Source organism: Scyliorhinus torazame, chromosome 14 (assembly GCF_047496885.1).
Source record: "Scyliorhinus torazame isolate Kashiwa2021f chromosome 14, sScyTor2.1, whole genome shotgun sequence".
In the NCBI taxonomy this organism is placed as follows: Eukaryota; Metazoa; Chordata; class Chondrichthyes; order Carcharhiniformes; family Scyliorhinidae; genus Scyliorhinus; species Scyliorhinus torazame.
Window position 1 is genome coordinate 12,888,134 of NC_092720.1, and position 13,721 is coordinate 12,901,854.

Below are 13,721 nucleotides of genomic sequence, written 5' to 3' on the forward strand. Positions count from 1 at the left end.
GAATAGAGTGCCCCCACGGCACAGGCTCGCCCGCGGATCGGTGGGCCCCAACCGCGGGCCAGGCCACCGTGGGGGCACATCCCGGGGCCAGATCCCCCCGCGACCCCCCAATAACCCCGGAGGCCGCCCACGGCGTCAGGTCCCGCCGGTAAGGGTCCAACTCCAATTTACGCCGGCGGGACTGGCTACAGGCGGGCGGGACTTCAGCCCATCGCGGACCGGAGAATTCGGGCGGCCCCGGGGCCCATTAAGTCGCGCCAGACTCCGCCATTCTCCGAGGCGGGCAGCGCGACTCACGCCACGCCGGTTTTTGGGGGTTGGGAGAATTCGGAGGCCGGCGGGGGCGGGATTCACACCGACCCCCGGCGATTCTCCGACCCTGCGGGGGTTCGGAGAAACCCGCCCGGCAGTGGTATGTGGAGGTTGCTGCGATTGAAGATGGATACTGAAACCTTCAAAGTACTATTTTGTGGCCTCATGATTTGACTGTGTTCCTTACATTTATATATGTACCATGTACTGACCCAACATGCCAAGGAAATCTGTGGTTCAATCCCAAATCATAGGTCTCAGCCAAGCTATCGGTAGCAGTTATTATTGGTCTGAATGCTCTTGAACCAGAAAGGGTGAGCAGGTCCCAGAAATTGGTAAGAAGTGCAGTTGTTGTAAGTCTGTGCGTGTGTGTGTAACAGGAGTCACGTCAAGCTTGATTATAATGAGTTTGTGTTTGAAATTTCTATTGATCTGCACAAATGAGGAACAAAGAACAATGCGGCACAGGACAGACCCTTCGGCCCTTCAAGCCTGCACCGATCATGGTACCTGCCTAAACTAAGACCGTACAGGAATGCCATTTTTGAGCAAAGTTCTGGAAGGCTACCACAGGGCGAGTAGGGATACAGTCAGAGAGTTTTACAGCACAAAAAGAGGCCCTTCAGCCCATCATTTTTATTGTAGCCACCATGTACCAATCTGTTCTAATCCCATTTTCCAGCACTTGGTGCGATACTTGTATGCTAGGGTGTTTCAAGTGCTCATCTAAGTCCTTCTTAAATATTGTAAAGGTTCCTGCCTCTCCCCCCCCTTTTCAGGTAGTAAGTTCCAGATTACCACCACCCTCTAGGTGAAAATGTTTTTCCTCACATCTCCTCTAAATGTCCGGCTCATTACCTTAAATTAATGCCTCCAGGTTACTGAGCCCTCTACTAAGAGGAAATGTTCATTCCTAACTACCCTATCTATGTCCCTCTTAATGTGGTAAGAGGGCGTGACGATGGCAGGGAACTGTTTTTATGAGTTAATTTTTGATAATGTAATAATGGTATTAACTTAAATTTATCAATCGCACAATTTGTTACAAAATTACAAGATATCTTAACTACCTCCACATGGCAGAAACCAGGAGGTATGAGTTCATTCCCAGCAGCTCTTTCCCATTCAGATGCAATCTGTGAAGATGAGCTAAAGTGCATCTTTGAACCACCGCAGTCCATGTGGTGAAGGTACTCTCAGCAGTGCTGTCACATAGGAATTTCCAGGATTTTGCCCCAATCTCAGGATGACATGTGCTAAGTCGGGAAATCTGGAGGTGGCGGTGTTTCCATACACTTGCTGCCTTTGTCCTTCTAGGTGGTGGATGTTAACAAGTTTGGAAATAGCTGCCGAAGGATCATGGGCGCGATTCTCCACTCCCACGCTGGTTGGGAGAATCGCCTGGGCCGCCAAAATTTCCGGGGACGCCAGTCAGACGCCCTCCTGCGATTCTCCCAAGCGGCGGGAACGGCCCGGTCGAGTTTCGCGGGCCGCAGGCTGGAGAATCACCGGAGACACCCAAAATGGCGATTCTCCGGCACCCCCGCTATTCTCAGGCCCGGATGGGCCGAGTGGCCAGGCCAAAACGGCGGGTTCCCCCGGCGCCGTCCACACCTGGTCGCTGCAGTCGTGGGCGGTGCGTGAACGCTGGGGGGGCGGCCTGTGGGGGGGGGCGAGGGGGGATCCTGCACCGGGCTTTACCTGAAATGTGGGGTGGCCCGCGATCAGTGCCCACCGATCGTCGGGCCGTCCTCTCTGAAGGAGGACCTCCTTCCTTCCGCTGCCCCGCAAGATCCGTCCCCCATCTTCTTGCGGGGCAGACTTAGAGAGGACGGCAACCACGCATGCGCAGGTTGGCACCGGCCAAACCGTGCACGCGCGGATGACACCCGTTATGCGGCGCCGGCTGCGTCATCTATGCGGCGCCGCTTTTACGCGGGCGACAAGGCCTGGCGCGTGTAGATGACGCGGCCCCGATCCTGGCCCATTGAATCGGTCGTGAACCTCGACGACGTTCACGACGGCGCGGCCACTTCGGCGTGTGAGTGGAGAATCGCGCCCCATACTCCTGACTTCTGCCTAGTAGAAGGTGGAGAACCTTGGAGAATTAAGAGATGAGTTATTCATCACAAAATTTCTATCCTCTGACCTGCTCATTGGATTGGATTGGATTGGATTTGTTTATTGTCACGTGTACCGAGGCACAGTGAAAAGTATTTTTCTGCGAGCAGCTCAACAGATCATTAAGTACATGGGAAGAAAAGAAAATACATAATAGGGCAACACAACATGGGCAGCACGGTAGCACAATTGCTTCACAGCTCCAGGATCCCAGGTTCGATTCTGGCTTGGGTCACTGTCTGTTCTGCACATCCTCCCCGTGTGTGCGTGGGTTTCCTCCGGGTGCTCCGGTTTCCTCCCACAGTCCAAAGATGTGCAGGTTAGGTGGATTGGCCATGTTAAATTGCCCTTAGTGTCCAAAATTGCCCTTAGTGTTGGGTGGAGTTACTGGGTTATGGGGATAGGGTGGAGGTGTTGACCTTGGGTAGGGTGCTCTTTCCAAGAGCCGGTGCAGACTCGATGGGCCAAATGGCCTCCTTCTGCACTGTAAATTCTATGATATACAATGTAACTACATAAGCACCGGCATCGGATGAAGCATACAGGGTGTAGAGTTAATGAGGTCAGTCCACAAGAGGGTCATTTAGGAGTCTGGTAACAGAGGGGAGGAAGCTGTTTTTGAGTCTGTTAGTGCCTGTTCTCAGACTTCTGTATCTCCTGCCCGATGGAAGAAGTTGGAAGAGTGAGTAAGCCGGGTGGGAGGGGTCTTTGATTATGCTGCCCGCTTTCCCCAGGCAGCGGGAGGTGTAGATGGAGTCAATGGATGGGAGGTAGGTTTGTGTGATGGACTGGGCGCTGTTCATGACTCTCTGACGTTTCTTGTGGTCCTGGGCTGAGCAGTTGCCATACCAGGCTGTGATGCAGGCAGACAGGATGCTTTCTATGGTGCATCTGTAAAAGTTGGTAAGGGTTAATGTGGACATGCCGAATTTCCTTAGTTTCCTAAGGAAGTATACGTGCTGTTTCCTAAGGAAGTATAAGTGCTTTCTTGGTGGTAGCATCGACATGGGTGGACCAGGACAGATTTTTGGAGATGTGCACCCCTAGGAATTTGAAACTGCTAACCATCTCCATCTCGGCCCTGTTGACAGGGGTGTGTACAGTACTTTGCTGTACAGTACTGAAGTCAGTGACCAGCACTTTAGTTTTGCTGGCATTGTGGGAGAGATTGTTGTCGCTGCACCACTCCACTAGGTTCTCTATCTCCCTCCTGTATTCTGACTCGTCGTTATTCGAGATCCGGCCCACTATGGTCGTATCGTCAGCAAACTTGTAGATGGAGTTGGAACCTAATTTTGCCACACAGTCGTGTGTGTACAGGGAGTAGAGTAGGGGGCTAAGTACGCAGCCTTGCGGGTTCACCGGCGGTATTGAGGACTATTATGGAGGTGTTGTTGTTCATTCTTACTGAACTGGTCATGACTGGTCAAGTTAAATTTCTGGTGTATGGTAATTTCCACAATGTTGATAGTGGGGGATTCAGGGATGGTAATGGCATTGACTGTCAAAGGGAAATCTTGTTGAAGATGTACATTGCACAGTGTGAATGTTACTTGTCACTTAACAAGCCATGTCTGAATGTTGTCCAGGTCTTGCTGCATTCAGGCACAGACTGCTTCAGTATCTGAGGAATTGTGAATGGGACTGAACACAACATTTCTGACTTTGTGGTACAAGGAAGATCATTGACAAAGCAGCTGAAGATGGTTGGGTTTAGATACATTCTTGAGGAATACTTACATTGATGTTTGGGGAAGAGATGATTGGCTTCCAAAAATCATCTTCCTTTCTACTGCGTATGACTCCAACCAGCGAAGTTTTCCCCAGATTTCCACTTATTGCAATTTTACTGGATCTCCTTGATGCATACTTGGATGAATTTGGACATGATGTTCAGGGCAGTCACTCTCACCTCACCTCTGGAATTTAGCTCTTTATTCATATTTGGATAAAGGGTGGAAATGAGGTCTGGAACCCAGACTGAACACTAGTGAGAAGGTCATTGGTGAATAAATGCTGCTTGATAGCATTATCAATTACTCATTACTTCGCTTTGCTGATGATTGAGGGTACGTTGATGGGACTGTAATTGGGATTGATTTTTCCTTCATAGGATCCCTAAAGTGCAGAAGGATGCTATTCGGTCCATCGAGTCTATACTGAACCTCTGAAAGAGCACCCTACCTATGCCCTATCCTGCCCTAGCCCCGTAACCCCACCTAACCGACACATCTTTGAACACTAAGGGGTAATTTAAGCATGGTCATTCCACCCAACTTATACATCGTTGGGCTGTGGGAGGAAACCAGAGCACCTGGACGAAACACACACAGACATGGGGAGAACATGCAAATGCCACACAGACATTCACCCAAGGCCGGAATCGAACCAGGGTCCCTGCCACTTTGCTAACTACTGTTCCACCTGCTTTTTGTGGACAGCGAATACCTGAGCGATGAATTGCAACACAAAACTTACGACAGAATGAATTATTTCTCCACTGTAGACAAACCCCTGCTTGAGCACACAAGTCAGCGTAGGTCTGCAGGGCAAAGCAAAGTGTGGTGGGCTGTCCTCCACTCGTACACAGGTCATAGACACAGTTGCCAAAATAATTCGCGGGCGGAACTTTAGCGTGGCACTCTTTGAATAAACCTAGATAAATCCAAAAAGGAAAGGCACACAAAGTAAATTATATCCTGACAGAAAAATAAATATTTCTAATTTAAACAATGCCATTTCCAAAAGCTTTCCCAGGCAATCAGGCCAGGGAGTATCCTTGTCATATGCTGGACATCATCCTTGTGTCTTACACGTAATTCCAAGCAAGGAATTGTTCCATGAGTCAAATTTTCAATCTCTTTCATTGTACTGAAACCTGTAATCAGTCCAACATATACATTATTATTTTGTACTTGAATATTTCTTGTGGCATTGGTCAGACAAAAAGGGATAATTTGAGGTAAATATTTGGATGTCAGATTCCAACACAAAGTAAGCAAGTTATTGATGGTGAAATGTTTTGGATGGAGTATTGCGCTACATAAATGCAAATGATTTTTTTCTCCAAATATTGATTAGGCTTCCAGCTTGTAACACTGGTCCACAGCCAAATCATCACGAATTCTGGATTAGATTGGGGTCCATAATTCACTCCTGAAAAGCCTTTATTCTAAGTATAGACAATCTAATTCCTAGGTTCCTGTCAGTAATCAGGTTCCATATATCCAAGACTGGACATAAAATTACCCAAATCCATCAATTAGATTCCACTTGCAACTCATTCACAAGTATTCATTATTCCACATATAAACTGAGCTCCAATGCCAGGTTGTAACTTACTGTTAAGTTACTTCCTCCTGTTTTTTTCCCCCATGAGTCATAGAATCCCTACAGTGCAGAAGGGGGCCATTTGGCCCATCACATCTGCGCTGACCCTCTGAAAAAGCACTCCACTCAAGCCCACTTCCCCGCCCTAATTCTATAACCCCTTAACCTAACCTACACATCCCTGGACACTAAGAGGCAATTTGGCTTGGCCAATCCACCTAACCTGCACATCTTTGGACTGTGGGAGGAAACCGGAGCACCCGGAGGAAACCCACGCAGACACGGGGAGAAAATACAAACTCCATATAGACAGTTACCCGAAGCCGGAATTGAACCCGGGTCCCTAGCGCTGTGGGACAGCAGTGTTAACCACTGTGCCACCGTGCTGCCCATTAGACATCTCTAATCTCTTTCAATGATAAACTGGGCAGCTCTATAAATGTTGCCACACCCAGGAATTAAACGCAATGAACAACCAAGGAGTGGCATGCTCACTTAGGAGAAACTGCATGCTAATTAGTTTGAAAAAATTGTGGGAATCAGTTTGCTTTCATTTTGCTTTGCTTTAAAGTAAGACTGTATATTATTGTTTCTCTTCATTCTTTCTTGGGATATGATTGCCATCAGCAAAGCCAACATTGGTTGCCCATCCCGAATTACGCTATTTAAGAAGGGAGGGAGGCAGAAGACTGGACATTATAGGCCAGTTAGCCTGACTTCAGTCATTGGTAAGATTTTAGAGTCCATTAAAGATGAGGTCGCAGAGTATTTGGAAGTGCATGATAAAATAGGACTGAGTCAGCACGGCTTTGTCAAGGGGTGGTGGTGTCTGACAAATCTGTTAGAGTTCTTTGAGGAAGTAACAAGGAAATTAGACAAAAGAGAACCAGTGGGTGTGATTTATTTATATTTCCAGAAGGCCTTTGACAAGGTGCCGCATAGGAGACTGTTAAATAAGTTAAGAGCCCATGGTGATAAGGGTAAGATCCTGGCATGGATACAGGATTGGCTGACTGGCAGAAGGCAGAGAGTGGGGATAAAGGGGCCTTTTTCAGGATGGCAGCCGGTGACTAGTGGTGTGCCTCAGGGGTCTGTCCTGTGACCACAACTTTTCACAATGTACATTAATGATCAGGAAGAAGGAACTGCTAAATTTGCAGATGATACAAAGATCTGTAGAGGGACAGGCAGTATTGAGGAAGCAGGGGGGCTGCAGAAGGATTTGGACAGGCTAGGAGAGTGAGCAATGAAGTGGCAGATGAAATACAATGTGGAAAAGTGTGAGGTTATGCACTTTGGAAGGAGAAATGGAGGCATAGACTATTTTCTAAATGGGGAAATGCTTAGGAAATCAGAAACACAAGGAGACTTGGGAATCCTTGTTCAAGATTCTCTTCAGGATAACCTGCAGGTTCAGTCGGCACTTAGGAAAGCAAATGCAATGTTAGCATTCATGGGCAGCATGGTAGCACAGATGCTTCACAGCTCCAGGGTCCAGGTTCAATTTCCAGCTTGGGTCACTGTCTGTGCGGAGTCTGCACGTTCCCCCGTGTCTGCCTGGGTTTCCTCCGGGTGCTCTGGTTTCCTTCCACAGTCCAAAGATGTGCACGTTCGGACTGGCTCTGCTAAATTGCCCTTAGTGTCCAAAAAAAAAGTTAGGTGGAGTTACGGGGATAGGGTGGAGGTATGGGCTTCGGTAGGGTGCTCTTTCCTAGGGCCGGTGCAGACTCGATGGGCTGAATGGCCTCCTTCTGCACTGTATAAAAAAACTGTCGAGAGGGCAACAATACAAGAGCAGGGAGGTACTTCGGAGGCTGTTTAAGCCTCTGGTCAGACCCCATTTGGAGTACTGTGAGCAGTTTGGGGCCCTGTATCTAAGAAAGGATGTGCTGGCCTTGGAAAGGGTCCAGAGGAGGTTCACAAGAATGATCCCTGGAATGAAGAGCTTGTCGTATGAGGAACAGTTGCGGACTCTGGGTCTGTACTCGTTGGAGTTTAGAAGGATGAGGGGGGATCTTATTGAAACCTACAGGATACTGGGAGACCTGGATAGAGTGGGTGTGGAGAGGATGTTTCCACTTGTAGGAAAAACTAAAACCAGAGGACACCATCTCAGACTAAAGGGACAATCTTTTAAACAGAGATAAGGAGGAATTTCTTCAGCCAGAGGGTGGTGAATCTGTGGAACTCTTTACTGCAGAAGGCTGTGGCCAAATCAGTGAGTGCCTTTAAGACAGAGATAGATAGGTTCCTGATTAATAAGGGGATCGGGGTTATGGGGAGAAGGCAGGAGAATGGGGATAAGAAAAATATCAGCCACGGTTGAATGGCAGAGCAGACTCGATGGGCCAAGTGGCCTAATTCTGCTTCTATGTCTTATGGTCTAAAATGAATGGCAGTTAAGAGTCAACCACATTGTTGTGGGTCTGGAGTCATATGTTGGCCAGACCAAGATAAAATGGAAACATAGAAAATAGGAGTAAATGGAGGTCATTCAGCCCTTCAAGCCTGCTCCGCCATTCATTATTCTTTGATTCCCTTCAGCCTAAGTGCTATATCCAACTGCTTCTTGAAAACATACAGGGCGGGATTCTACGTTGCCCGGTAGATATCGTAATCGGCAATCTGGTGGAAAATCCCTTCCAACGCCCGAACCGGGGGCGGCACCGTTTTGATGCTGGTTTTCTATTCTCTGCCTCCGAAATGGCATCATCGCGTCGCTGGAACACCGTTGGAACGCTGGTGGCACGTCATCGGAAGGCCCTCCCCCGATGCTCCGCCCCCGATGGGCCAAGTTCCCGACCACGCGGGGGACGTGCCGTCTCAGCGGTCGGGAACCCGGCATGGCGGCTGCGGACTGTGTCCAGCTCTGCCACAGTCGGCCGGGAGCCGTGCTGCTGGCCAGACGGGTTTCCGCGAGGGCTGGGGGGACTGGTTGGGGGCAGTATTTGGCAGGTTAGGTCTGCGCACAGCCGGCGCCATGTTTTACCGCGCCCGCTGCAGGACGTCACTGTGCGCATGTGTGGCCACGGACCCGGTCATTCTTCTGGCATTTTTGGCGTGGGAGCCGGGAATTTCACCCGGCACAGCTGCTCGCTCCTCAACAGTCCCAGGATCGGTGAGCGTTCGGCACTGATTTTGGTATCATAAACCGCCACAGTTCCCACGCTGGCGTCGGCACTTAGCCGCAAAATCGGAGAAATCAGCCCACAATGTTTTGGCCTCAACTACTTTTTGGATGGCAAATTTCCTTTTCTAATTCTCTAAAATTAGTAAACCAGATGGATTTCTCCAACAATCGATGGCAGTTTCATGGTCATCATTACTGAGATTAGGTTTCAATTCCAGATTTTTTTATTAATCAATTGGATTTATATTCTACCAGATGCCAAGATGGGATTAGGGGAGGCGGTGGCACAGTGGTATTATCATTGGGTTAGTAAACCAGGGACCCAGAGTAATGCTCTGGGGATCCAGGTTCAAATCCTGTTATTGCAGATGGTGAAATTTGAATTCAATAAAAATCTGGAATTAAAAGTCTAATGATGACCATGAAATCATTGTCGATTGCCGCAAAAATCCATCTGGTTCACGAATGTCCTTTAGGGAAGGAAATCTGCCATCCTTACCCGGTCTGGCCTACAAGTGACTCCAGACCCACAGCAATGTGGCTGACTCTTAACTGCCCCCTCAAGGGCAATTAGGGATGGGCAATAAATGCTGGCCCAGCCTGCGACACCCATGTCCCATGAACGGATAAAAAAATAATTGAACCCGTGTCCCACCTCAAGCCTGTGTCTCTGGATTACTAGTCCAATTATATTAACACTATGTCACAGTCTCCAGAAGATTTGTACCTGTTAGATCTGTAATCATTCCACAAGCAGTATCTTTTTCTGCACTCTCCTTGATATTTGGATCACATTGAAAGTCACTCTCACCATGATTGCACCTGTAATTGAAAATAAGAGCGAAACAAGAGGAGTGAGAAATAGGAAATAATGAGACACATGACCCAGCTGTCCTGTCCAAACCCGACTTGACTTTCCAGTTCCAGAGTCAGTCCACCTATTTGCATCTGTTTAATTTTACCTGTGTCCACCGCAAGCCCATCTTATGCTGAAATCTTCAAATAATCCTTTGTCACCTTCAGGTTTGATTATGGCAACACTCTGTATTATCCTTCCACCCTGGTCCCTCAGAAGCTCCAAATTGTCCAAACCTCTGTTGCTGCACGAGTCCCATTTGTGCCCCATTCACATCCTTGCTGGTATACACTGGCAAACAGTCCTCAAAAGTCTTAACTTTAAAAAATCTTGGCATTGTCATGGAACACTTCCATGATCTTTATCCTCCTTCCCCGGATGATCTGTCTATTTCTCAGACTGCCAACTTTTTCCTCTGTCTCATTATAAGCAGCCATCTCTTCTGTCATCTACATCTCATTCTGAAAGTTTCTTCTGAAACATCCCCAATTCGTCCTTTAAGACCCTCCTTAAAACCCATCTCATGACTTAACATAAACCAAGCAAAATACTGCGGACACTGGAACTTTGAAATAAAAACAGGAAATGTTAGATATATTCAGGCCTGGCAGCGGAGGAAAAAACAAGTTAACGGGCACAATTTAACAGACGCGTCGTGCTCGGCGAGGATGTGTGCAAACCGGTTAGATCGCGGGAGGGGCCCAAATCGAGGACTATGCGTGGCACCAAGTGGTTTGCGAGCGAACCGGCCTGCTCGTGTTGGCAGGTTCCAGATCCTGCCGAGGCTTGGCGAAAAAACAATAATCACCAATTAACGCCAATCTCCATCTCCTTAATGAGATGGATGCTAATGTCCTCCTGGGATTTCACTGGCTCCCCAGCGAGAGGTCACTTGAGCATTGATTAGTACTGGTCCACACAGACGTGGACCAGGCAGAATGGCACAGAGGGGGTCTCCCCGGCCATTCGAGGCTCGGGTGGCACTGCCGGGTTGGCAGGAGCACTGCCAGGACCGTAGTGCAAGTGTGCTCAGATGCCAGGGTGGCACTGCCAAGGGTCAGGGCCTGAGAGAGACCATGCCTGTGAAAAGAGGAATGGGGGTGAGGGGGTACAAAGAGTGTGGGGTGAAGGGTGGGTATGAAGGGGCCTGGGGTTAGAGGTTGAAAAGGAGAGGGCCCTAAAGGGGGCGTGGGAAGGTCTGAAAAGGGGGAGGCCCTCAATGATCCCACGGTGGGGTGTCCCCACTTTGTGGGGAGGGGGTTAATGCCCATGTGTGCGGGGGTTGACATTGCCCATGGGTGGGAGGTGTGGGGGACCCTCCAGGCCACCCTTTCAAACTGGCATCCCAGATCTGGCCAGCGAGTTCAGCTCTCCATGCTCTCATCCGGACCTGGAAAAATTCATCAACTTCGCTTCCAGTTTCCACCCCTCCATCACTTTCACCTGGTCCATCTCAGACACTTCCCTTCCCTTCCTTGATCTTTCGGTCTCCATTTCCGGCAATAGACTGCCTACTAATAACCACTACAAGCCCACTAATTCCCACAGCTATCTGGACTACAGCTCTTCGCACCCTACACCCTGTAAGGACTCCATCCCTTTCTCTCAACTCCTTCGCCTCCGTCACATTTGTTCTGATGATGCAACTTTCCAAAATGGTGCTTCGAAAATGTGTTCCATCTTCCTCAACCGTGATTTGGAGTTGTTGACAGGGCCCTCAACAGTGTGCGGTCCATCTCCCGCGCCACTACCCTCGCCCGCGCCACTACCCTCGCCCCCCCCCTCCCCACCCCCCCCGCCCCCCAGACAAGGATAGAGTCCCCCTCGTTCTTACATTTCACCCCATCAGCCTTCGTATGCAAAGCATAATCCTCCGCCATTTTCGCCAACTCCAGCGTGATGCCACCACCAAACACATCTTCCCTTTACTCCCTCTGTCAGCGTTCCGCAGAGACTGTTCCCTCCGAGACAATCTAGTCCACTCCTCCACTATACCCAACACCTCTCCCATCACCCACGGCACCTTCCCATGCAATCGCACCTGCCCCTTTACCTCTTCCATGCTTAACATCCCAGGCCCAAAACACACATTCCAGGTTAAGCAGCGTTTCACTTGCGCCTCTTCCAATTTGGTCAATTGCATTCACTGCTCCCAATGTGGATTCCTCTATATCGGAGAGACCAAACACAGACTGGGTGATCGCTTTGCTGAGCACCTTTGGTCTGTGCGCATTCAGGACCCTGACCTTCCCGTTGCTTGCCATTTTAACACAAGACCCTGCTCCCTTGCCCACATCTCTGTCCTTGGCCTGCTACAATGTTCCAGTGAAGCTCAACGCCAACTGGAGGAACAACACCTCATCTTCCGGTTAGGCACGTTACAGCCTTCCGGTCTCAACATCGAATTCAACAACTTCAGATGATCAGCTCTACCCCACCTCGACCCATTTGTTTTCATCCCATCTCATTTTAACTGTCTTTTACCATTTATTTCTTTACTGACTTACTTTATATATATTTACCCCCCCTATCGTATCCACCTTTCGTTACCCTTTCTCCCCTTTGCTTCCCCCTTCCCCTCCCCCCACATCTATATCTGTCATAGTTCACCCTCTGATGTTAGTTTCTCTGCTGTTTGGCCTCTCACACCTTTTGTTCTCTCTGGGGACTGCCATTAGCACTCTTTCCCCTTGCTTTCTGTAGCCATTAGCACCCGATTTCCCTGGGTTTCTGTGGCTATGACTCATCTTTCATTCTCACCCCACAGTATGAATATTTCCCACTTTCTCTGTCTTTAGCTTTGACAAAGAGTCATCTGGACTCGAAACGTTAGCTCTTTTCTCTCCCTACAGATGCTGCCAGACCTGCTGAGATTTTGCAGCATTTTCTTTTTGGTTTCAGATTCTAGCATCCGCAGTAATTTGCTTTTAACAAGAATGTAAGAAATGCGAGCAGGAGTAGATCATATACTCTGCCATTAACATGATCCTTTTATTTTATTCGTTCATGGGATGTGGGGGTCGTAGGTTGTGCCAGCAGTTATTGCCTAATCCTAATTTCCCTTGAGGGGGCAATTGAGTCAACCACATTGCTGTGGATTTGGAGTCACATGTCGACCAGACCAGATAAGGGTGGCAGATTTCCTTCCCTAAAGGACATTAGTGAACCAGATGGGTTTTTACGACAACCGACACTAGTTTCATGGTCAGCATCAGACTTTTAACTCCAGATTTTTATTGAATTTAAATTTCACCATCCGCAGTGGCGGGAGTTGAACCTAGGTCCCCAGAGCATTACTCTGGGTCGCTGGTTTACGAGTCCAGTGACAATACCACTCCGATACCGCCTCTCCATAAATTAATATGATCATGGCTGACCTTGGACTTCAAATCCACTTTCCCACCCACTTCCCATATCCCTTGATTACAGAGTCTAAAAATGTGTCTATTCTAACCTTAAATGTATTCAACAATGAAGAAGCCACAACTCTCCGGGGTAAAGAATTCACAACCCTTTAAGTGAAGACATTTCTCTTTATTTCAATCTAACTGATTGGCTCCTTATTCTGAAGCTGTACCCATGTGCTTTTGATTCACTGACCAGCGGAAACAACTTATCAGAGTCTACCCTGTCAATTCCCTTCAGAATCTTGTATGTTTCAACGAGATCATCTCTTATTCTTCTAAACTCCAAAGAACACAGGCCCAATTTACTCGGCTTCTCATCATAGAACCACTGGAGGATGTAGGCTTCACAAATATCCCCATCTTCAACCCTAACCCAGCACATCAGTACAAAAGGCAAGGCTAAAGTATTTGCAACAATCTTCAGTTAGAAGTGCCAAGTTAATGGTCCATCTCGGCCTCCTTCTGAGGGCTCCAGCATCACAGATGCCAATCTTCATCTAATTCGATTCACTCCCTGTGATATCAAGAAACAGCTGAAGGCACTGGATTCTGAAAAGGCTATGGG

At 48.5% G+C, this 13,721-nt stretch overlaps 1 protein-coding gene across 10 annotated transcripts in view; it reads right to left on the bottom strand.

Annotated features, from left to right (window-relative positions):
* Positions 1 to 13,721, bottom strand: part of LOC140389529 (IgGFc-binding protein-like) — a 266,128-nt gene that overhangs the window by 119,472 nt on the left and 132,935 nt on the right. For 9 of the 10 annotated variants that reach the window (XM_072473722.1, XM_072473723.1, XM_072473716.1 and 6 more), the window contains 2 exons: positions 9,621 to 9,715; positions 4,912 to 5,088 (listed from right to left, as the gene is read on the bottom strand). In XM_072473722.1, coding sequence (XP_072329823.1) covers positions 4,912 to 5,088; positions 9,621 to 9,715 — 272 coding nt within the window. Of the gene's footprint in view, positions 1 to 4,911; positions 5,089 to 9,620; positions 9,716 to 13,721 lie in introns of those variants that run through there. The other variant, XR_011934415.1, reaches the window with a different exon arrangement.